The sequence below is a fragment of the Callorhinchus milii genome, unplaced genomic scaffold (assembly GCF_018977255.1).
Source record: "Callorhinchus milii isolate IMCB2004 unplaced genomic scaffold, IMCB_Cmil_1.0 Scaffold3, whole genome shotgun sequence".
Classification (NCBI taxonomy): Eukaryota; Metazoa; Chordata; class Chondrichthyes; order Chimaeriformes; family Callorhinchidae; genus Callorhinchus; species Callorhinchus milii.
The window spans coordinates 61,882,014-61,907,695 of record NW_024704744.1 but is presented as its reverse complement, the minus strand read 5'-3'; the positions used below and the strand labels follow the sequence as shown (position 1 = coordinate 61,907,695).

The following is a 25,682-nucleotide window of genomic DNA, read 5'->3' as shown; positions in this document are numbered from 1 at the left end:
GGAGGTTGAGTTGAGAGGAGAGGTGGTGGATGAGGATAGAGTGGTCGACAGTGTCAAAAGCAGCAGAGAGGTCAAGGAGCCCTGGTTGCAGATGGACAGAATGTCATTTGTCACTTTGTTTTTGTGCTGTGGGCGGCACAAAAGCCCGATTGGAGGGGTTCGAGAAGGGAGTGGTGGGAGAGGAAGAAACGTAGCTGAGAAGCAACAACTCGTTCCAGGACCTTGGAGAGGGGGCAGTAGTTAGAGAATAGAGAAGGGTCCAGAGAGGGTTTTTTAATGATGACAGCGTTTTTTAAAGGGGTGGGAACAGTACCAGAGGACAGGGAGAGGTTAACGATGTCTTTGAGTAGAGGGACAAGGAGATGGAGCTGGGAGGTAAGGAGAGGGGTAGGGATGGGATCCAGGGAGCAGGTGGTGGGTTTCATATGGGTTATGGTGGTGATAAGAGGGGGAGACGGGTTCAAGGTGTGGAGGGAGGGGTGGGTAGGGACTAATTGGGCCTAATGGCCTGTTTCCATGCCGTATCATTCTATACAATTCTACGTAAATTCCCAACCATTATATATATTATATAGTGTATATATTATGTTATATATATAGTAAGAACTGCTCATGAAGTTTTGTAATTTTTAAGCTTTTTTTGGCACTTTAAAATTAGAAGAACTAAATACTTTCTATCAATTCCCTAGTACGGGTTGAAATGTAAAAGTGAGTTACGGAGACTTCTCTGCTTCAGTTTCTCTGACAACTGCCAAATTTAATACACATTCTATTAAACAGTCCCATTGAGTCAGAGATTTCAACTTGACAATAATAGAATTATCTTTCATTGAAATATCGTAATTCACAGTTGTAAGGAAGGGGTAAGAAACTGGTTAACAAATTTCAATAAGTTATAGAAATGAGACTGAATAACAAACAAGTTTATTTAACAATCTGCAAACCTGCACAAGTGGCAGAGGATAAAGTTCCAGTGTATTAAGAGAAACGATTACTGCCAGCATCAAACAACCAAAATTTATACTGCATATTGGGTCAGAATGATACCATCCCCTTGTTAAACTGCTCATGTCTTAATAGCTTATCTTTAGATTCGAGTCTAGATTTGATTTCTAAGGCCTTTGTTGAAACCAATTTAAATACACTGCAATACAATATGATTTGTGTATTCTTAACAGTCCAAATTACAAATTTCCCTCCATTTCTGGAGAAAACCTCCAACTTCACTTAATTGTGAAGGCGCTGAAACAAATGTTTTAATACTTCATGCTGCATGAAATCGATACAATACTGAACCCAAAATATATTCTGTTAATTGACAAATCGACATGTGCACTGTAAACGATTGCAGCGAGTTTCTTTTGACTCCTATAGCGAAGCCTGAAGGATTCAACAGCACTGGACATTTGCAAGAGCTGTTTGATTAAAAGGCAAGCGACAAGTTTTGATTAGTGACCCACAAACTGCAAGAGCTCTTCAAAATGAGCCACATGAAATAAAACAATAGTTCTTCCATCACTCCATAAAGGGGACCACTACAGCATTCTCCTTTTGTCATCTTTTAATGTAATTAGTAGAGAGCTCTTGCTGGCTGATAAGCATGTCCCTCTAGTGCTCAAAAATTTCAATTGTGCAGTTATTAAAAACGAGCCAAAGAACCATCAAAAAGCTGCATGTATTATGGTCTTAAATAGCAAGAGGTTAATTTTCCGATCCTCTGCTTGCATAATTGCAACTGTAACCTGAGCAATGTTTCATCCAGAGCAGAAAGACAACATTGGACACAACAAATCTTTATATCAAACACTGAACAAAAGGTCAGACTGAATGAACTACTGTACCGATTATGGGTCAACAAAGAGTCAGTGGATAAATTGATACAAACCAACCAACTTTTACTCAAATTAACCACAGAATTTGAGCTAAAATCATATGAACGCAATAATGTGTGCGACAGGATATCTCTTTTCACATTTAGTTTTATTTCCACCTTTTTTTAATCATTAATCCCTATTCAACAACTGATTGCAAGTTCCAAACACATAGTACATACTGTAGACTGCAGCAAAAACCTGACCAGTGCCAGGATTAAAACTAAGAAAAAAATCACGAGTTGAGTGTTTGACAAACACCAGGCCACACTTGGCTAAACCAATCCTTTCAGTTTGCATGCTAATATCCTCTTCTCCTCGTAGAATTAAAGGCATTGTACAACATTTTCATAATTTAAGGCGAATTAGTCAATTTTACACGCTAGCCCTTTACATACTGAACGTCCTCTGAGCTTTCAAGTTACACACATGTGCAAAAGAGCCGACTTTTCAGTAAATCTCCAAGTTAGAAATGCAAAAAACCACAGATGCTTCCCAACCACATTTGTCATTCTAGAATCCTTCAGGAAGAAGAAAAAAAAGCAGAAATTGAATTTTTTTTAAAAAAAGTGTTGAAATCCTCCTTCAGTACTCAAAGAGCTTCTCTGAGCTGCTGTAAATTCGTACACTGAGCTCAACAAAAACTCAACAGCTCCAGTCAGCAAACAACATTCTTTATTGCTCACCTTTCACAGAGATCACACTCGTTCACTCTGCTTGTGACGTATACATTTATTTACAATTAACAGCCAGCAAGTACTATCATGTGGCTTGAACTGTAGAACACAAAAGAAACATAAGCTCAGTATGTGCTGTTGTTCAAACAATCAACTTATGGGTCTCCAGGCTCAGTCAGGGTTCGGTTTGTAGTGCATTTCAAAAAACCAAGAGGTTTTGCCGAGTCAATAGCATTTACACATGCATAATGCAAATCAGTTACTTTTCATTCTTACTGCGCTTCAAGTATCGTTATAAGTCGAAAATCCAACTTTTGTTTCAGGGAGGAGTGCAGTGGGGATAGGGGAGGAAAGGGGAAGGCAGAAGCAGATCTAGAATCACAAGCTCGCTCTCTCTCTCTCTTGCTGCAAGAAAGCAATCTCTAGTCCCATTGTTTATAAAACAAACCTGCAACGCTGCAATACAAGGTATTGAATTTTAGTTGTATTCAAACATCGTTACTCGTGGATGGGTGGGTCTGAGCCTTTTGTGGCAAGAGGCTGGTATTCAGTACTACAATGCTATTAGCTGGTATACTGTCTACCTTGATAGAAACCAGACTGGCTAAACTGTTGGCCTCCTTGCTGGAAATATTGCTCAAACTGTCCTGCCTGGTTGTAGCTTACTCCACCTCTGCTTCCCCATCCTTGTCCTCCACGTCCTCCCCGACCACCACGCCCCCGACCTCCACGTCCACCACCAGCCCTTCCTCCACCCTGATCATGGCCACCATCCTGATATCTGTTGTCTTGATGTCCTTGGTAGCCACCTCCTTGATAACCACCCCCCTGGTAGTTGCCACCTCCACCACCACCTTGATAGCCTCCCATCCCCCCATGGTAGCCACCACCACCACCACCTCCTCCTCCATGGTAGCCACTATCTTGATAGCCACCACTTCCATCAGACCATCCTCCTTGAATTTTTCCTCTGCCTCCTCCACGTCCTACATGTTCTGTTCTATCATGTCCACCACGACCCCCGCCTCGGTCATATCCTCCTCCTCCTCCTCTTCCACCTCCTCCATAAAAGCCTTGGTCATATCCCCCTCTTCCTCCTCCCCGACCTCCAATGGATGGGGGATTGTCTGGTCTTTTCTGCCATGGTGGCATCTCAGGTGGAGGGGGCTCGATTTCGTTGGGCCTGCCACCTCTGTCTGGCACTCTTCCCATTAGTACCTAAAAAGTCACAAAACCAACAAGTAAAAAGTAAATTAAAAATACATCTGTTAAAGTACAGCCTAACTTCACCTGTGGTAATGCAACAGTGATCATTCATACTTCAGCCCAAAAAATGAAAATGTCAAATAACTCAAGATTTCAAAAACAGTACATTAAAATACAAGTATCCAAAAGGAATCATTAAAATGTTTAAAAAGCTCAGTTGGTAGCATTCTCCCCTCTAATTCAGAAGGTTATGGGTTTTCCAGTGCAGCGTTACATTATCAGAGGTGTATAAGACGTTAAGCTGAACCTCCATTTGCCTGTTCGGGTGGACATTAAAGATCCTACAGCTCTATTTGTAAAGAGAAGGGAGTTTCTCCTGGTCAATCTCCGATGTTAAAAAAATCAGGTCATTCACTTTTTGGCCGCTTTGAGCCATTGTTGTGCGAAAATTGGAAACCTCACAGCATGAACACGATACAGGGGAACCTCGTTATAATGTGGTCCTCCAAATCCAAAAGTTGACAGGTCACATTATAAATAAAGTGCTAAAATAGATCTGACATCTGGGTTGTCGGGTCACACAGATGTCACATCCTGCACACTGCAAATGCACAAGAAAATATGATGATTCACTTCCTTCACAAAGTGATGTCAGTGCAATTCAAATAGCAACAATCTAATGCCCAGAATTGGTCATCGTTTAGTGAAGGAAACTAGCTAATCAGGACAAGGTGAGGCACCAGATAGACTCACTATATAGCGTTCAAAATCCTTGTCCTCACCTTCAATGCCCTAAATGGCCTTGCATCTCCCTACTTCTGCGACCAGCTGACCCCATATCAACGAGTCCACTCCCTCCACTCAGCAGGCTATGGCCTGCTCCATGTCCCCCACCCGGTCCGCCCCACCATCGGCGGGTGGGCCTTCAACCTTTCTGCCCCTGCCTTATGAAACTCCATCCATATTCCTTTTGCCTTACCCCCTCCCTTGCCTCCTTCAAAACCCTCCTCTCTGGCCATCCTCCTAACTTCCACCCTCCCCGATCCCACCCCCCCCAGCTCGGGTCCAAATCTCTGACTGTCCAGAGCCTTAGGACGTCCTCCCGACATGAAAGGTGAAAAACAAATGTAATTTTGCATTGTATACTTGAGGAACGCTATTACTAGGTTCCTCTGTATACATTTTGTACGCCACTTACCTTATTAAGGGAACATGCAGTCTTTTCTCGGGTGTAGCCACTGCTGGTTCGCATAATTTTCGACAGATCTTCTCGAGCAGCTAGCAGATGTGCAGTGCAAATAGTGCCTTTTGGAGACAAAGCAGCACGCCTAGGCTGGTAAATTTTGGCTAATTTTTCGGACTGGCTCTGTGAAAAGCAGAACATGCACAGGAACCACAAAATGTAAGAAGTTCGATCAAAAGTTAGAATTATACAAGCTCATTACTAATTATGATTTAGAATTTAGCTACTCTGTTGAGGCAAGTTTACGGTTATGATTATTAAAGCAGAGCATCACTAGGATTAGAAGCCCAAAGACCACTGTGTTACAAAATAGTTTTCTCTTAAATTTATAAGAAAGAGTAGCATGATGGGTGTAGCACACTGCAGCTCCAATACATCCTAAACATCTACTCTATATCTAGGAACTTAGAATTTTTAAAAAATGGATTGCTATTGAGAAATCTTTTCCTTTTTAGATATCTAATTTTGAAAATATAATCACAGTGTTGGTCATTTTTACCATGCTTGGGTTTCCTTTCATTTACTTCACCCATCAAGTATCCACCTCCTTATGGCCATTTCCAGAGCAGCACTTGCCAAGAAAGGCAACTTGCTTCCAGGTATAAATCATAGTTTCAGGAGAAACAAGAGAAAGATATAAAATACCAAAACAGACTATAAGGACTGGATTTTCTCAAAGCTGGTAAATTTATTGATGAGCAGAAAGCTACTCCATACATTCATTTTGGCAAAAAACAGATTCAAATGAGGAATTTCTAATACCTTGGCTCTCTCGGACCATCCAAATGATTGAATAGTCACATCCATACGCTTTAGCAACATATTTCTTCGACATTCATATTCGTTCACAAACATTTGATTGATGACCTCTAGTTTTTCCTATACAAGTTGAACAGAAAATTAACTTTTAAAAACTTATAAAAACAGGACGAGACCTTAAGAAAACAATTATATATTGTTAATAACCTGGCCCATTCACTTTACCCCCCCACCTCCTCTCCCCAAATATTGCTATGAAAGATCTGAGATTTCTGCTTCACTTTTCATTCTGAATAATCTTTGCATTTGATATAAAACTTATAACATTGAAATATCATAAAAGTGTTTCACAACTAAATGGTAGTAAAGTGTAGTGACTGGATTTGTAGACGAACAGAGCAGCCAATTTGAGCAGAACAAATCCTCTTAAGAAGCTTGCAAGAACCCTAAGAACGTTTTAGTATTTTCTAGGAACAGTATCAACAAGTGGTGGTCACAAGTCAACAGTTGTGGCTCTATGAAAGGAAGAAAAACCCTCAAAATTCTTGGCTGGTACAGTGTCAGTATGAGTGTGAAGAAGGAGTGCCTTGACAATCACTATGGCACTGAATATGGTCCATAGAACTGTCAAGGTATGTTGGGCCTATTGATTATCCCAACTCAATATGGATGCTTTAGTAATTTGCACTGGTGCCAAATTGCACAGATTTTACAACTGGCCACAAAATCTTTATGTTTGAGATGAAACGTGTGAACCTTAGAGAAGCCAAACCCTTTCTTCCTAATATTTTCATTGATTCTGGAAGCAAATTAACTGGAGCTATAGTTTGTTGGGAACAATTCCATCTTGACCTATATGCTATACCTGACACATTCTTTCTCTTCAAGTTGGATCCAAAAGTTTCTTTGCATGGAACAAACCTATCTTATCCTACAAGACCTCTCCCACACACCAATGTTAGACACATTAAAAATAGCTGTGCTGTAACAGATTGTTTCTGAAAATCTCACAATCTTTGTGAGGACTGAAAAAGTACAAAACAAACACAGAGTAAAGTGTGCATCTGGTGAAATTAAACAATGCAGCAACATCAAAGCAAATCTCATTCAACAAAATAAATACACAAATGCTTTTCAAAAGCAGAAGTAAAGAGTTAGGATTTTCCAGTAACAAGTTCAAAAATAACGAATCGAAACTTGTTAGAAAATCTTTTAAATATAAGATTGAGTACAAGTATGACTAAAAAAGATGACTTAAACTTTTCAGGAATGTTAACTGAACAAACTGTTGTCAAAGCTCAAAAATAAAGAAATTAGATGAGTTCTTGAATAAGGTCCTACATAACCAATAAGTTGGGGGCCGGTGGGGGGGGAAGACCACATGATCAATGAGTATTAAAATCTTACATCTTAATGAATCATAGAATCATGGAGCACAGAAGGAGGCCATTCGGCCCATCGTGTCTGTAATAGCTCTTTGAAAAGAGCTACCCAAATCAATCACACTCCTCCGCTCTCTCCCCAGAGCCCTGCAAACGTGTCCTCCCCAAATAATTATCTACTTCTCTCTTAAAATTTGTTATCGAATCAGCTTCCACCACCCTTTCAGGCAATGCATTTCAGATCCAAATGTAATACAGCAATACAGCACCATTATAATGTGGTGCTCATGTTCATACAATGCCAACCAGCACTATAATAGGGCACTATTACCAATCAATATTTCGAAATTCATTGGAAATGCCCAGAAAGATAGCCAGATTCATTGACCTTTTCAAATAAAAATATAAACATTGGGCATTATAAACAAACATGTAATCCATTTTGGCTTCTTGCAACAAAGCAACTTGTAACAGGATTCTAAGATACAAGCAAAAGGTCTGAATACTCGGCCCAAATTAAAAATGGTTCTGGGTCAGTCTGAATAACCTTTGTGCCACAGGAAGAATGAGTTCATTACTCACCCAATGAGCTGGTCCAAGCATTTTTTTCACCAGCGGTTTTCCCACATGATTTGGGGGCACCTTTGAGAGAGATTCTTTAAGCTATAAAAGGAAAAATAATTTGAAAGTATTGAAAGATTATCAAGCAAATGCAACATTGAGACTCATCAGTAATTCAAGAAGATATTTTTAAAGTCACCTTTCCCCCACCAAACGTAAGGTAGAGGCAACTTACTCAGGTAATTTGTTAGTCATAAAAAATTCAGGCCACAAAGCTATTTAGCCCTGCATCGTGGAAATTACCGACTGTAGCTATCTATTTTAAACCCATTTCTCTGCTTTTTCCCCATAGCCTTTTGTATCAAATTCACTTTTAAATTATGTAATGGACCCTCTTGTTTGTCACTCGTTAAGTTTGTAACACGTTAAGACCTGGCAGTTCATAAAGGAATCAACTCTAACACTGGTTGACCAGAACAAAATCAGTTTCCAATCACTGTAACTGCAAAACATTTGTTATCATGAACTTTCTTCAAGAAATTACCCCCTCATCCCCAAAAATGGGCATTGAATCTCTCTACATGCTCCCCCCTTGGTGACATCATCCGCAGACATGGGGTAAATTTCCACATGGATGCGGATGACACCCAATTCTACTTCCACCCTGAATCCAGGACTACTGGCGTCCTGACTGACTGCCTGTCCGACATCAAGTCTTGGGACGAGGGCCAACTTTCTCCAACTCAATGTCAGCAAGACCGAGGCCCTCCTGATTGGCTCACGTCAGTCAGCGCCTCCGCACCTCAGGCGCTGACAGCATCAGACTCCACGGCTGCACACTCAACCTCAACAAGCCAGTCAGGAACCTGGGTATCTTGTTTGACCCTGAATTGTCGTTTCTCACCCACATCCGGCATTGCCTACCACCATCTCCGCAACATACTCCTCCACTGCCTCATCCCTCAGACCGCCGAAACCCTCACCCACGCATTCATCACATCAAGGCTCGATTACGGGAACTTCCGCCTCGTCAGCCTTCCCAACTCTTCCCTTCACAAGCTGCAGATCATCCAAAACTCTGCAGCTCGTGTACTCTCATGCACCAGGCTCCGTGACCCCATCACTTTCACCCTCACCCAACTCCATTGGCTCCCCATCCCCCAGAGGATCAAGTTCAAGATCCTTGTCTTCATCTTTAAGGCCATCCATGGCCTTGCTCCCTCCTACCTCTCTGACCTGCTGACTCCCTACCAACCTGCCCGCTCCCTCCGTTCTGCTCCATGTCTTCCGCCCGACCCGCCCTACCATCAGTGGCCGGGCGTTCAGCCTCTCTGCCCCCACACTCTGGAACTCCATCCCACGGTCCCTTCGCCTCGCTTCCTCCCTTGCCTCCTTCAAGACCGGTCTCAAGACCCATCTCTTCGATCGTGCCTTCGGTCGCCCTCGCACCTCTCTGCCTTCCCTCACCCCTACACCACCCCTCCCCCATGCTCGGGCCCCGACACCTGACTGTTCATCGCTTTGGGACGTCCTCCCAATGTGAAAGGCGCTCTATAAATGTAATTTTGTTGTTGTTGTTGATTGGCTCCCGTCAGTGCCTCCACACCTCAGGCGCTGACTGCATCTCCATCCATGGTTACACACTCCATTTCACTGAGCCAGTCCGGAACCTTGGCAACTTGTTTGATCCTCAACTATCCTTTCTACCCACATCCGTGCCATGACCTGCTCTGCCTCCCCTTCCCTCTGCAATATGACCTGACTCCGTCACCGTCTCACCCCCTTCAGGCCGACGAAACCCTCAAACACACATTCATAACACCCAGGCTTGACTATGCAAACTCATTGCTTGTTGGCCTCCCCAACTCCTCCCTCCATAAGCCGCAGATCATCAGCAGCCCGTGTCCTCTCCCGCACGAGATTCCGTGACCCTATCACCCACATCCTCACCCGACTCCACTGGCTTCCCATCACACAGAGGATGCAGTTCAAGATCCTGGTCCTCACCTTCAAAGCCATCCATGGTCTTGCTCCCCCCTACCTCTGCAACTTCCTAACCCCCTACCATCCTGCCCACTTCCTCCGCTCAGCGGGCTCCGGCCTGCTCCACGTCCCCTGCCTCACCATTGGCAGGCCTTCAGCCACTCTGCCTCCACCCTCTGGAACTCCATCCCACAATCCTTCTGCCTCGCCCCTTCCCTCCTTCAAGACCCGTCTCAAGACTGTCCTCTTCGATCGTGCCTTTGATCACCCTCCTTCCCCATCTTCTCTCCACCCTCCCCGATCCTGACCCCCAGCCAGGGTCCGAAACACTGATTATCCAGCTCCTTGGGACGTTCCTCCCGACGTGAAAAGGGCTATAGAAATGTAATTTTGTTGTTGTTGTACCTTGTCACATTCAGATCTCAAAGTACTTCACAGGATATACTGTAAAGTTATGTGACTGAATCTATTTTGTGGGGCACTGGTATAGCACTTTTCATGTTGGAGAATGTCTTGAAGCATTTCAGAGAGTCTGAGTGGGAGCCTGAACCGCGAGGAGAAAGGTGGTTGAAAGCGAAGTAAAATAATTTTTTTTTAAGGTGGCTTTTGAAAGCAAAAAGAGAGGGAGGGGTGGGGGAGGGTGGGACGGCAGAGGTCATTTTGGAAGAGCTACACAGAGTGCAGTAAAGTTGTTGAAAGGTCACCCACCTCGAGTAAGTGGACTGGGCAGACGTGATAAAGCGCTATATCAAATGCAAGGATTATTATTATAATTTGATGTTGAATTCTTTGCATTGTTTAACAAATTTACAACTCTAATGGTGTACATTTGGTAAGTACTTGCAATTAGCTAAATGAGTTCCTACAACAATCCCCTTGGATCATTGTCAGGCAGTGAAGAAGCAGTGTTACATTGATGCCAGAATTCATCTCAAAGGCTGAGGATAATAATAGCAGACAGAAATGAATTGTCCATTTTCCTAATGCGAGAGAAAGTTTGCAAAGACATTTTCTTAGATCAGGGTTTGGTACACTGATTAATTGCACCAACCTTTTCAGAGAGGGAGGCCAGAATTGGCAGAGCAGAGGAGGGGGACGAGGAGTAGGATCGTAAAGGTAGGTGAGCCATTTGAAGGTGAGGATAATAATAATCCTTGCATTCGATATATCACATCTAGGAAACCCACAGAAAAGCAATCTGCCAATCAACTAACAACATGGGTCCTACTTACTGCTAGGTAAACAGAGGTTTGTGAAATAAGAAAACCTGCCCAATGTTTAGTTTTGCCCGGGAATCGAACCCAGGTCCTCTCGCTTGCGAGGTGAGTGCTATGCTACAGGATGAGGATGAGGGCATTATAAGGACATTACAGCTGGGGACAGCTGAAGATACATCGTTGCTAGGAAATCCAATGTACCTTCTATAAGCAGCTGTTCCTGGGCATTTAGTGACATATAGTGGCCATGAAATAGTATTACACAGATTTGTTGATGCAACTACTTTACAAGACAGCCAATTTTCAAGAAGAAGCAAACTTATTAGGTAAAGGTACTACCTGAGGTAGGACTAACTCATATGGACCATATCTTAAGTTTGATGCTTGGTCTGTCCTGATTTAAATGACCTCAGCTCAGGGAGGCCGTTTGAATAGAACAATCAGCCACAGCAGCCCTTGTGAAGCAGACTTTTCTGCCCATTTTTGATCTAGAAGAAAAACACTCCTCTAAATTTTAGCTGAAGCCTTATGAAATACATGGTGAGAAACCATAATAGAAGGACCTTACATTGAACAACCAATAGTAACCAAAGAAATCTTACTTGAAATGTAGAAGGCACAATGACATTCTCAGCCACGTACGGGAAAGCACAATGCCCTGGGCTGCTAGTCACTGCTTAATATCGACTACACAGAAGCAACGATAATGCTATGACTTGAGCACGTTAAGTCATGGTTCATTTTTCCTGTTGGACAATCTGCTGTGGCTGAGCAGTGACTAATGCTGGCAGATTCCAATCAACACAGAACATTGCTCGACTGAGTTTTTATTTAAAATCACGTCTAAGGATGTCTATCCAAGACAATTTTTTTTCTGAAATGGTAGGTGTGCCTCAATGAAAAAATGGGGCACAAGTCTCTATATTTGAAAAAAATCAAGTCATCAGTGAAGCCTTCCAGCATAGTGATCATTTCATTAACAAGTATCCATACAGAGATAGAAATATTTCAAAGGGGGCATTGCCTCTCGATTGAGGTATTATGTGAAAGCAAGTTGAATGAAAGTGGGCTTTGGGCATCTAAAAGGTATACTTTACGCTCTCTGAGACTGTTACCAAATAGCCCTTCCACTTTGAGTAGAAAAGTGTCTATTGGACGTTATCATCATCAATGTATTTGATGTTATTTCAGACAAGCATCTTTGTGCATGGTTCCCATTTTAGAGAGATTACTAGAAGAGCCAAGATTTACATTAAACAGTTATAACCCCAAATGAACCAACTGTAAATACATCACAGAATTAAATTCCACAATAAGAATTTCTACTACATCTGTAAATGCAACTTGTAAACATTTAAGCAATTCTACGTAAAGGCCAAGGTAAATTAATGTTCTAATTGAATGTATTGGTTTTAAAACAAAACATAAGATCATCAATTGCTGGTTGTAAAGCCTCACATACAGATGTACATTACTACGGAGCAAGAGATAAATACTCAACTGTGTGGGGAAAATACCTGAGAATAAGGTACAATGGAGTGAAACTGCACCAATGTCAATAGATTTGAGCTATAAGATAAAATTATATGAAACGAGAAACACAATTGTTATGGATTGCTTAATCCACTATTGGTTTCCGATTTGGGGGAAATTCTAACCAAATGTCCCTGCCACTTCCTTAAGAGTTCACTGCTACCTTTTAAAATGAGATGGCTTTCAAGATTTCTACAGTTCCCAAACTTCCCTGGGCTCTTTTTTTAAACCATAAAATCCAGTGTCAAAATTAATCCTCTTTATTTGAGGGTTAAAAACCATGAATGAAAGTGCCACCCATACCAGATTTTTACAGCAGTGGTAATTCTCTTGATTAAGGTATAGAAGAGAAAAATCAAACAGCTTCTACAGTTTTCAAGACAAAGGGCATTTTAAAACAAACCTTCTCTTCAAGTGATCTCTAACCTTTTGCTTTAACTTTTTTATGATTCTCTAAAATGAAATTCCAACAATGGATTTGCAATTAAACTACAACAGCTAGGCTGAGAGTAAACGACGTTTTATATGTTGCACATTATGAAAATTTTCTTCTCATCTGTACCTTTTTCTCAATCCCACTGAAGAACTGGAACATGGTGATGTTAGCTGGGGGCTTGGACATACCCAGAGTAATGCAAACAGATTTTAGCTCCACAAAGGCCGGGCTGGGCTCCTCTTCTTCCTTCTTTTCTGGGATCTTGTTCACAGCAAGCATCCGTGAAGCTTCAAGCTCAGAAATCAGGAAAGCTATATCAAAAGACATCAAGTTGAAAGTGGATGCAACAAATATAAAGTCTGAAACGTCACTGCTCTGTGTCAATCGAAAATACTCCAATTTTTCAAAGAATATCGTGCTTCAATTTTTTTTTAAAAACACAGATTGTCATCAAAGTCAAGTACCATGCAACCCTGCAGATCAAGTTTGTGCCCAAATAGTATTACAGCTATCATCTTAACATTTTTCAGTGGTATCCACTGGCTATGTACTGATTTGCTTATCAGATGACCACAGGTCCTACCACTTTTTAATTTGATAAACAACTCAAAATAGGCAATTTCTACATTTGTCAGCCAATAGTACCCTCAAAACTCAATGCACTTACAGATTGAAACAACCCCAGATCTTATCACCAACAACAGTAAATTGTCTCCACCCAGTTACTGAAGGATTATCTGGAAGGGATCCAAGAAATTAAGCCGACTGCATCAAAACAGCCATTTACCACAAGCTGTTAGAATATGGCCTGGAAGTATTTGAAATTAAGATGCGTTTTATTGCCAATTCCCCCACTTTCTGCTCCATTAAGGTAAACAAAAAGGAATCTCTTTTTATAAAGGGAAAGTACTTTCGTAAAGTAATCCTTACAAATAACTGCACTCATCAGCTCTAAACTATATTGAGTAAAAAAGGGAAAGGGCTATAGTTAATTTTTGTATAGTTATTGTTACAGTCAAATGTAGTTATTGCACATTTGGGCAAAAATTCACATGGGTCTAAATTTATTCTATTAAAGTAACATTTCAGAGCATCAAGAATTTGTAAAATTCTTAAATACAATCTTTAATTCTGAAGCCAGTTTCAATAAATGAACTTAAAGTTAGAAATACTGAGTACAATACAGGCTTCGAAGTTAAAACTAAATTCAACAATCTGCTAAATTCTACACACCGAGATGTTTAATATAATAAATCTGGACCCAGGGAGAATTTCTATCTAATGGTACGTCTCATTCTCATGCCCTCAGTTACTGGTGACGATGCAACATTTGCCAAGATTACTTGTTAACGTGAAGACTACCTAAGCAAACAATATCCACATAGCATTTTACCTCACGAAAACCACATACTTGTGTTATGTCATTGATTTCTGCAATTTGAATAGTAGCATTATCTGTATGTGGTGTCATTAGTTGTTACATCAGTGCAACTTTTTCATCCTCCTTGACATTTAAGTTAAAAATAAAACTGAGGAAATGAAACTGAAACTTAAGTAATCCACTTAAATGTTACAATAGATTTTTATAATCACACAGCTCAAGTTAGGGCGTTTGAGTTTCTTTTTAGCATGAACCTGCCTCCCTACACACACGGCTTTGGAAGAGAGTTGCAAAGGAAAGCAATTTCTGTATATTGTATCACTACAAATATTTATAATTTTAAAATTCAGCAATACATTTATAATTCATCTATCACACCAGAAGGATGCATCACAGTGCTAGCTGGGCACTCAAAATGAAAAGAGTAGGGAAGGGGAAAATGACCAAAACGCAATCAAAGAATTAACTTTTGAACTTGGGAAGAAGGGGGCAAGTTGGAGGGACTCGGGAGTAGATTCCAGAGGATGGGAAGGGATGGAGAATGACAGAAAGATTGGTCGCTGATGGCACGGTGGTACTTTTGAGGGAGAAGCAGGCCAGTGTTCGCTGAACAAAGAGAGAGGGTTGGTAGCAGGTCAGAAATAGGGTGGGGCTTGGGCATGATGGGATTTAAAGGTGAGAGCGAGCATCTTGAATTTAATGCGCTGGGGGATGGGGAGCCAGTGGAGCTGAGCAACAATGAATACACCAGAAGAGGATTAGGATTCTCCAAAAAAAAACTTACTGAGTAATAAGAGGCAGTTATTTTTGTTATGAAGGCGTTTAGTGACATCTCCAGTCGTCAGAAGAGAATAGGGACAATTAATTTCAGTTAGCAAACCGCTCATCTCTAGTTGAAATCCTTCAGCTTCCTTGGGACCTACAAAGAATAAAGAGGCTTTAAACTGGGTGTCTATAGGTTATGGATACATCATGTTTATGTATAGATATACGTGTCTATAAACATGCTTATTTTCTGTTTCTTAGTTCTGTTTCTGTATTGGAAACTGCACTTCTCAAGAGATATACTGTAGTGTTGTTAAAGAACAAAAGTATTGTACTTCGAGATTATATGTGAAAACTAAATATCTTTATGTAATAAAGCGAGACACTGAATTGTCGAGTTCAAGGTAGTCTAGCTGAAAAGGTATAATCCAGGTGTGGACACTGATCTCTCAAAGCTCAATTTATAACCCATACAAAACTATGGAAATGATGTGCATCTCCTGAAACAGAAGCAACCACAACGTTAAACTCCCTGATGAAAGATCATCGACCCAAAACATTAACTTACTTTCCTCTCCATATGCGTTCTGACCTGCTCAGTGTTCCCAGACTTCAGTTTTTATTATTAAAGTACTACTGATCTGGCTTACAGCCTCCTCTCATTTTTGTAGATAAGTCGCGAGGACATGCAGAACCTTCATTATTTTTTCATTCTCTGCTCTGTAACATGGCTCTGATTGCTGTCTAGGTTGTCAGTCAGGATCAGGAGGCAGGAAGATGGGCCGTGATTAGTGTCTGAAGAGCTGATTCTTCCAGGCTGCGCGCATAGTATAGGTAAGGCCACTGTGCGAGAGTTCACTGAGCATTTTTTCCCACAATCAGTCATTGAACACGAGAGTTTGCTTCGGGGCCCTGGTGCATGAGATGCCCCATTGGTTGAGCCGCTTGGTGACATTTTCCTGCGGTACAGGTAAGTTTGCTTTGACATGATACTTTTCTTACAGGAACGTGTAGAACATGGCTTTATACGCAGACTGATGAAATAAAGTGGGTTCCCTTATTCACATTTTGCATGGGAAGCAGCCAGGATAATAACAGCATGATGATATAAGCCAGTGTTGTATTATCAGGAGTTTCTCTGTACTTTCTATTCTACTGGAACAAAATTGCTGTACTTTGTGGAAAGTTGAATTTTGTGTTATTGACTGCAATTCAATTCATATGGTTCAGGTGACATTCAGAAAGGAATTCAACTTTCAGTTTGGGATTAATTACACGATTTGCGACCCTCAGTTGAGTTACTTGGAAGAAAATTGCTAGCCTGGATTTACAATAATGGATTTAAGTAATCACATCTTTTGAACAAAGAACCTTGCTCATTCTAAAAAATATATACTTACTGTTTGTTGCATTCACATTTTCCTCCAGACTGTAAAATGCTTTCAGTTCCGTTACTAGCCAAGCACATAGCTTAGTGTATTCAGGGGATGCTGCTCCACTAGACACTGCCAGGTCCAAAGCACCATCTTCCAGTAATGGGCCCTTGTATCTGCCAAATAAATTCATGCTGTGAATTTTCCAGGAAGTCTTTCTATTCCCCAAAGACTTTGGTGAATAGAAAGGGGAATCTGACCCAGATTTCTATTTATTTTAGTCTTCCATTTTCTTCTGTACATATTGATTTAAATAATGCAGGACTTTATTTTAAACCCCTTCCCTCGATTTATAGTATAAATGTGAAGACATATAATAATAATCCTTGCACACAACACATGCATACAATCATACATTGATGTACATTTGAATGAGAATTTAATGAAAACATGGTACGTTAAAGACCCAATTTCCATCAAGCTTGCTCCTTCCAGATGTAAATATCACTGTGGGCTCCATCCCAAAAACTTCCTAGGGAAATGTTCTAGATGGTCTCTGAACTATGTTTTTTTTAGGGAATTCTGAAGAAATAGTTTCAAAGAATTAATTGTTACAACATCAACTGCTTTCATTGAGAAGCAATTCCAATATCTATTCCATCATACCATGAGAGAAAGAAAAACAATTAATCATTTGCTTGAAATGTACTCATCTGAATCCATGCACTCAAGTTCTGCTCTCACATCAAATTGCTTGCTATCTACTTATTTAAACTTTTCAATTTTGATCGTCTAAATCGTGCCTCCTTTAATCTTTTCCCAACAAGTGCAGTTTTTATCGAGTTCTTCCTCATAATGTGGAATGCTTTCATTTCTTTGGAATTTTCTCTTAACCCTCTCCAATGCAATGTCCTTTTGAAGGTAGATCTCCCAAAACTACACGCAATATTCCATGAGGTTTCAGCAAGGATCTGTACAAGATTAACTTCTTTTCCCAGGAATCTGTGAGGGAACTTTGACAACTGGCAGAGACAATATAATATTGAAATATGTGAAATAGTATATTTTGGAGAAAAGAACAAGGGAAAGAAATGAACACTAAATTACATAGTTCTTAAAGATACAGGGGGTATCAATACATTGGTCTTTGAAGGTACAATCCATGTATAAAAAATAAAAAGGCAAATGGGCTTCTAATTTTGAACCTGTGGTTAAATGGGTTAGAAGCAAGATCAGAAAATATTTCTTCACACAAAGGGCTGTGAAAAGTGAGGAATAGAAGGCTCTGGATGCAAAAAATCAATTAGGGAGAACGTAAGGAATATAGAGAAATGGGACTGGAAAATAAAATGGCAGAACAGGCTGAATGAGCTGAAATGAACTCCATTTGTTTCCATTATTCACACTGCTTGGAAAAATCGGTCACAAGCTCAGGATTCTTACGGGAAATGTTAAGGGGGCATTTGGAGAAACTTTTTCTAGAGGATCATCAAATACAGAATACTCCGTCACAAGTAGCTATTGAGGTTAAAACCACACATTTTAAAAGAACAATATTTAAAAGGGAATTAAATAAACATTTGAAGGGTAAAAATATGGAAAAAAGTAGGGAATTGGGCTTTGAGTAGGGAGCTCCAGTGAATGAGCAAGCATCAGTTTAAATGGCTGTGCATCCCTTCCTACTGTATAACATATAGCTGAATGCCGTCTTGATTAACATTGTTAATAACCAGTTTCACATTGACTGAAAACCTTAAGTAAATAATCAGTAACGCCACCCAAATCCATTCCTTTCCACCTATTGTTAATGCATCCCTTCAATGTATGCATGTTAATTTGAGATCCTTGTTCTCACTTTCAAAACCCTCCAGTCTTGCTCCTCCCTCCCTCTGTGACCCACCTTACCAATCTTCCTGCTTCCTCTGCTTAATCTCTTTGCCTTGCTCCCTCGCTTGCCTTCTTCAAGGCCTGTCTCAAGACCTTCCTCTTACTGTGCTTTTGGTCATCCTCAACACCCCCATTCCCTACCCCTCTCAATTGCAACCACCAGCTCAGGTGCAAACCTGGATTGTCCAGTGTCTTGGGACATTACCCTGACCCTGAAAGGCACTATATAAATGCAATTTGTTGTTATTATTTTGTTCCAATCTTATACATTTTGGTACATTCACTTGCATGTGTTACTCTTTGATTTAGCAACACAAGTAGCCCTGATCTTCTTGAATGACATTTATTTTCTTATAAAAATCTCTTTCCCCACACACCTTGGTATGATGAATCAATTCTATACCACAATAAGTTCTCTTCTTCAGTCATTTATGAACCAGTGAGTCACCTATATCCTCACATTTCCTTGAGAGCCTTTAAATTTGAATTTTATACAAAAGCCAATAAAACTGCAAACCAGTCAAATTATTCCATGGACAAAATTATACTTTTGTTGCAGAAATCAAAATCCCCATACAGTGAATTATTTGATGGATTTATTCACTGGGCACATTTATAACTGAAATTAAATCTTCCCATGAAACTATTCAATGAAGTATACAGTCATTGTAAAGCAGTTATTAACAACACTAATCATATAAAAGGATGAATTTCAAGGACATTTGACAAGTTGAAACAAGTTATTCCAGTCTTGTATAGATAGATCACTGGTGATGCCACATTTTGAATATTGTGTGCAGATTTGGTACCCTACCTTCAAAGGGGCACTGATACATTGTAGAGGGTGCTTAGAACAATGATAAAGATGTTTCCAGGAACGAAGGAAGATTCAAAGAACTGGTTGATGGAATAGAAAAGACAGAAGACACAATTTTTTTTAAATCATGAGAGAAATAAATAACATGGATGGAAGCCAGTTATTTAGCTTGGGCTGTGAGCACACACCTGGGTCAAGAGCACAGCCATCATCACTCCTATCCTTAAAAAACCCTCCCTGGACCCATTCCTACTCTCAAACTACCGCCCCATCTCCAACCTCTCTTTCCTCTCCAAAGTCCTGGAACGAGCTGTTGCTTCTCAGCTTCGCTCCTTCCTCTCCCGCCACTCCTTTCATGAACACCTCCAATCGGGTTTCTGTGCCGCCCACAGCACAGAAACAGCCCTGGTCAAAGTGACAAATGACATTCTGTCCATCTGCGACCAGGGCTTCCTCTGCCTCCTCGTCCTTCTTGACCTCTCTGCTGCTTTCGACACCGTCGACCACTCTATCCTCCACCACTGCCTCTCCTCTCATCTCAACCTTCACGGCTCTGTCCTTGAATGGTTCAAATCTCACCTCTCACACCGCCTCCACTTCATCTCCACAAACGGTTTCTCCTCTAGCCCCCGCACCATCTCATGCGGCGTTCCTCAGGGCTCTGTCCTTGGTCCCCTCCTCTTCAATATCTATATGCTCCCTCTTGGTGACATCATCCGCAGACATGGAGTCAACGTCCACATGTATGCGGATGACACCCAATTGTACCTCTCTGCCTCCACCCTTGACTCCAGGACCACTGCTGTGCTGACAGAATATCTGTCAGACATCAAGTCCTGGATGAGAGTTAACTTTCTACAGTTGAACGTCAACAAGACCGAGGCTCTCCTGATTGGCTCCCGTCAGTGCCTCCACACCGCAGGCGCTGACAGCATCTCCATCCATGTTGCACACTCCACCTCACTAAGCCAATCCGGAACCTTGGTATCTTTTTTGACTCTCAAGCTATCTTTTCTACCCCAAATCTGTGCTATGACCCCCTCTGCCTTCCCCCACCTCCGCAACATCACCAGGCTCCACCACTGTCTCACATCGCAGGCCAACGAAACCCTCCTACATGCATTCATAGCATCCAGGCTTGACTATGGAAACTCATTGCCTGTCGGCCTCCCCAACTTCTCCCTCCATAGGCTGCAGATCATCCAGAACTCTGCAGCCCGTGTCCTCTCCCACACCAGGCTCCGTGACACCATCCTCGCCCGACTCCACTGGCTTCTCATCACACAGAGGATACAGTTCAAGATCCTGCTGCTCATTTTCAAAGCTCTCCATGGCCTCCCTCCCCCCTACCTCTGCGACCTCCTAACCCCTTACCATCCTGCTCGCTCCCTCTGCTCAGCGGGCTCCGGCCTGTTGCTTCACGTCCCCCACCTCACCATTGGCGGGCGGGCCTTCTGCCACTCTGCCCCACCCTATGGAACTGCATCCCGGAGTTGCTCCGCCTCGCCCCCTCCCTTGCCTCCTTCAAGACCCATATCAAGACCCTCCACTTCGACTGTGCTTAAGACCCTCCACTTCGACCGTACTTTCGATCACCCTCCTTCACCCCCCCTGCTCTCCATCCCCCCAATCCCGATACCCAGCTCAGGTCTGAAACACTGTCTGTCCTCCTGACGTGAAAGGCGCTATACAAATGTAATTTTGTTGTTGTTGTATTCCAATTCCTGTCTACATGAGAGTATACTTGGACTCTCTACTTGACAACTTTCTACACTAATGCAATCAAAATCAGGAGGTAAACCAAATGGAAAATTGTTGACACAAGGTGCAGCAGGTGGTGGCGGCTCCTCCTAGGGCCTTGTGCTACGTGTTCCTCAGAATGATCCTTGAGAAACTACCTAGAACTTTGGCTGTCAACAAAATATAGCAGAGTAACAGATGCAATGGGTGTCATTTCAAGATTGTTTCAGTCCAGGATTCAATTGGGTACGAATTTCTAGAATTGCTAACATTTCACTATTAGTTTTATCTGAATCTCCTCAGACATCTTAGACCTTGTAATCAGGTCAAGGTATCTATCATTACTCGCACTCATTTGTCCTGACTATCTTATCATCTTGTAGTTACTACATCACAATTTTTAATCAGATACACAAGAATCAAAATCAAAAGATTAATCCATCATTCTCTTTCATGGTTTGCTGTAAAGATTGATCTGCTGTGGATTTCATTTTCACTTACTATGTTGGGAATACATGGAAAAATGCAATATTTCACAACAGAAAACAAGCACATTGAATCAGTTATAAAACATCACATCTTTCATGCTATTGTCATTTCAGTTTGACACACATAACCTGATTTTTTTCTGGTTCCAGATCAGCGGTTTAGAACCTACAGATTTCTATGCTCATTTTAGCACCGTGGTGCTCGGTATCTCTGATGCTTAATTTCTACACGATAATTGCGAGAAAAAGTTAATTCCACAATCAATTGAAGCAATGACACCATATGCTTCACACATTAGGTACATGGGCCACATTCAACAGACTCTGGTGCAAATAAAACAATTGCATGTCCATGTTGAAATCATTTTAAAATATTCTAAAAATAAAATCCTTACATTTGATAGAGTGCCTTATCACGTTGTTAGAAGTCTCAAGATTCTTCAAATATTAATAACTAATACAGTAGTTTATATATTACATATAGCCACATAGGATGCAAGACCAAGACATACAGCTGCCAAAAGAAATTGGTTGTGGCAACCTTGCTTCAAGAAGGTTTTAAATAAACTGGAGGCCTGGATCCATACTATGGATGGAGACCAGGAGAAACAGGCAGTTTCTCCTGGTCTCCCGGCCAACAAACAGCTGGTTAACACGTCATGGCTGTTTCTTGGGACATCGCTGTGTGCAAATTGGCTATTGTGGACACACAATTCAGTCACAACACTTTACAGTAAATCCCGTGAGTGCTTTGAGATATCTCAACATGATAAGGTGCTCAATCCACCCACTCCCACCACACTCACCCTTCCACCCCCCCATCACCACACTCCACACTCCACCCCCACACACCTCCCCCCACACCCACCACACTCACCCTCCACCCCCCATCACCACACTCCACACTCCCCCACCACCCACCACACTCACCCCTCCACCCCCCATCACCACACTCCCCCCCACACACTCCCCCCACACCACCGCACTCACCCCTCCACCCCCCATCACCACACTCCCCCCTCCACCCCCACACACTCCCCCACACCCACCACACTCACCCTCCACCCCCCCATCACCACACTCCACACTCCCCCCTCCACCCCCACACCCACCACACTCACCCCTCCACCCCCCCATCACCACACTCCACACTCCCCCTCCACCCCCACACACTCCCCCACACCCACCCACACTCACCCTCCACCCCCCATCACCACACTCCACACTCCACCCCCACACACTCCCCCCACACCCACCACACTCACCCTCCACCCCCCGCATCACCACACTCCCCCTCTACCCCACACACTCCCCCACACTCACCCCTCCACCCCATCACCACACTCCCCCCTCCACCCCCACACTCCCCCACACCCACCCCGCACTCACCCTCCACCCCATCATACCACACTCCCCACACTCACCCCTCCACCCCCCCATCACCACACTCCCCCTCCACCCCCACACACTCCCCCCACACCCACCGCACTCACCCCTCCACCCCCCATCACCACACTCCCACACCCACCGCACTCACCCTCCACCCCCCATCACCACACACTCCCCCACACCCACCGCACTCACCCTCCACCCCATCACCACACACACCCCCCATACTTACCCCTCCACCCCCCAACACTGCCCCACCCCCCCCCCCACACTCACCCCTCCAACCCCCATCACCACACACTCCCCCCAACACACTCACCCCTCCACCCCCCTATCACCACACACTCCCCCCCACCCCCCCCACACTTACCCCTCCACCCCCCCCCATGCCCCATCACCACACACTCCCCCCACCACCTCCCCCACTCACCCCTCAACCCCCATCACCACACTCCCCCACCACCCCCACCACTCACCCCTCCACCCCCCCATCACCACACACTCCCCCACCACACTCACCCCTCCACCCCCCATCACCACACACTCCCCCCATCACCACACACTCCCCCCACACCCACACACTCCCCCCATCACCACACACTCCCCCCACACCCACACACTCCCCCACCCCACACACTCCCCCACACCCACACACTCCCCCACCCCACACACTCCCCCCCACACCCACACACTCCCCCCACACCCACACACTCCCCCACCCCCCACACACTCCCCCCACACCCACACACTCCCCCCACACCCACACACTCCCCCCACACCCACACACTCCCCCCATCACCACACACTCCCCCCACACCCACACACTCCCCCCACCACCACACACTCCCCCCACCCCCACACACTCCCCCCACCCCCACACACTCCCCCCACCCCCACACACTCCCCCCACACCCACACACTCCCCCCATCACCACACACTCCCCCACCCCCACACACTCCCCCCACCACACTCACCCCTCCACCCCCCATCCCCACACACTCCCCACCCCCACTCCCCCCCCGCCCCGCCCCGGGTCAGTGTAACCTGTGGTGAGCTGAGGCTGCAGTGCCAGTGTTAGGCCGCGGCCCCCCCACTCCCGGGGCCTCGCGCTCCACATACCCCAAGTCCTCGAGCGAGTCCAGGACGTCGTTCTCCATAACCGAGGCCGAGGGGAGCCGGGGCCGGGCTGGGCCGCGCCGCTCAGTCAGGACGGCAGCCAGACTGTCACTGCCGGCCCCCGCCTGTCACTGCCGGCCCCCGCCTGTCACTGCCGGCCCCCGCCTGTCACTGCCGGCCCCCCGCCCGCTCTCCTCTCCTCTCCTCTCGGGGCGGCTGGTGCCTGGTCTCACTCAGTGCCACGCTGCTGGTCGGTGTACGTCTGAGTCACTGCCAGTGTCGCTCGTTGGTGGCTCAGTCACTGCCCCTCTCTCCCTCTCTGGTGCCTGGCGTGGCTCAGTCACTGCCTCTCTCCCTCTCTCTCTCTGGTGCCTGGCGTGGCTCAGTCACTGCCCCTCTCTCTCCCTCTCTGGTGCCTGGCGTGGCTCAGTCACTGCCCCTCTCTCTCTCTCTGGTGCCTGGCGTGGCTCAGTCACTGCCTCCCTCTCTGGTGCCTGGCGTGGCTCAGTCACTGCCCCTCTCTCTCTCTCTGGTGCCTGGCGTGGCTCAGTCACTGCCTCCCTCTCTGGTGCCTGGCGTGGCTCAGTCACTGCCCCTCTCTCTCCCTCTCTGGTGCCTGGCGTGGCTCAGTCACTGCCTCCCTCTCTGGTGCCTGGCGTGGCTCAGTCACTGCCCCTCTCTCTCTCTGGTGCCTGGCGTGGCTCAGTCACTGCCCCTCTCTCTCTCTGGTGCCTGGCGTGGCTCAGTCACTGCCCCCCTCTCTCTCTCTCTCTCTGGTGCCTGGCGTGGCTCAGTCACTGCCTCCCTCTCTGGTGCCTGGCGTGGCTCAGTCACTGCCTCTCTCTCTGGTGCCTGGTTGGCATTTGTCGAGGCCGCGGTGCCTGACCGCTCCTTGTGCAAAAAAAAATGTTTTTAAATCAAGCCCCGCGACTCGCTTTCATTTTTAAAAAAATTGAAAATGAATCATATTTCCATGTGAATTATTGCCCGCGTTACATGTGAGAAGAGGGTCCTGTAAACACGGCACTTTACAGCAGGCAACGAGAGGGAAGACCCCGGCACTCCACGTGTTCAGGCAGCTCCACAGCACAGCTTTCATGTGATGACTGAGGTGGCTGACCACAGTGATCAATAGGCAGTGACTATAGTGATCAATAGATAGTGACTAGAGTGATCAATAGATAGTGACTAGAGTGATCAATAGATAGTGACTAGAGTGATCAATAGATAGTGACTAGAGTGATCAATAGATAGTGACTAGAGTGATCAATAGATAGTGACTAGAGTGATCAATAGATAGTGACTATAGTGATCAATTCACAGTGACCACAGTGATCAATAGACAGTGACTATAGTGATCAATAGATAGTGACTAGAGTGATCAATAGATAGTGACTAGAGTGATCAATTCACAGTGACCACAGTGATCAATAGACAGTGACTATAGTGATCAATAGATAGTGACAAGAGTGATCAATAGATAGTGACTATAGTGATCAATTCACAGTGACCACAGTGATCAATAGACAGTGACTAGAGTGATCAATAGATAGTGACTAGAGTGATCAATAGATAGTGACTATAGTGATCAATTCACAGTGACCACAGTGATCAATAGACAGTGATTATAGTGATCAATAGACAGTGACTATAGTGATCAATAGATAGTGACAAGAGTGATCAATAGATAGTGACTATAGTGATCAATTCACAGTGACCACAGTGATCAATAGACAGTGACTAGAGTGATCAATAGATAGTGACTAGAGTGATCAATAGATAGTGACTATAGTGATCAATTCACAGTGACCATAGTGATCAATAGACAATGACCCTAGAGATAAATATACTATTAAT

At 43.9% G+C, this 25,682-nt stretch overlaps 1 protein-coding gene across 1 annotated transcript; it reads right to left on the bottom strand.

Annotated features, from left to right (window-relative positions):
• Nucleotides 1-908: 908 nt before the first annotated feature.
• Nucleotides 909-23,942, bottom strand: fam98a (family with sequence similarity 98 member A). Its single transcript, XM_042333270.1, has 8 exons — nt 23,829-23,942; nt 16,415-16,563; nt 15,034-15,168; nt 12,995-13,179; nt 7,721-7,801; nt 5,760-5,876; nt 4,953-5,120; nt 909-3,766 (listed from the first exon to the last, which is right to left on the bottom strand). The coding sequence occupies exons 1-8, from the start codon at nt 23,864-23,866 to the stop codon at nt 3,113-3,115; spliced, it is 1,527 nt and encodes a 508-aa protein (XP_042189204.1). The 5' UTR covers nt 23,867-23,942; the 3' UTR covers nt 909-3,112.
• Between the last annotated feature and the right edge of the window lie 1,740 nt (nt 23,943-25,682).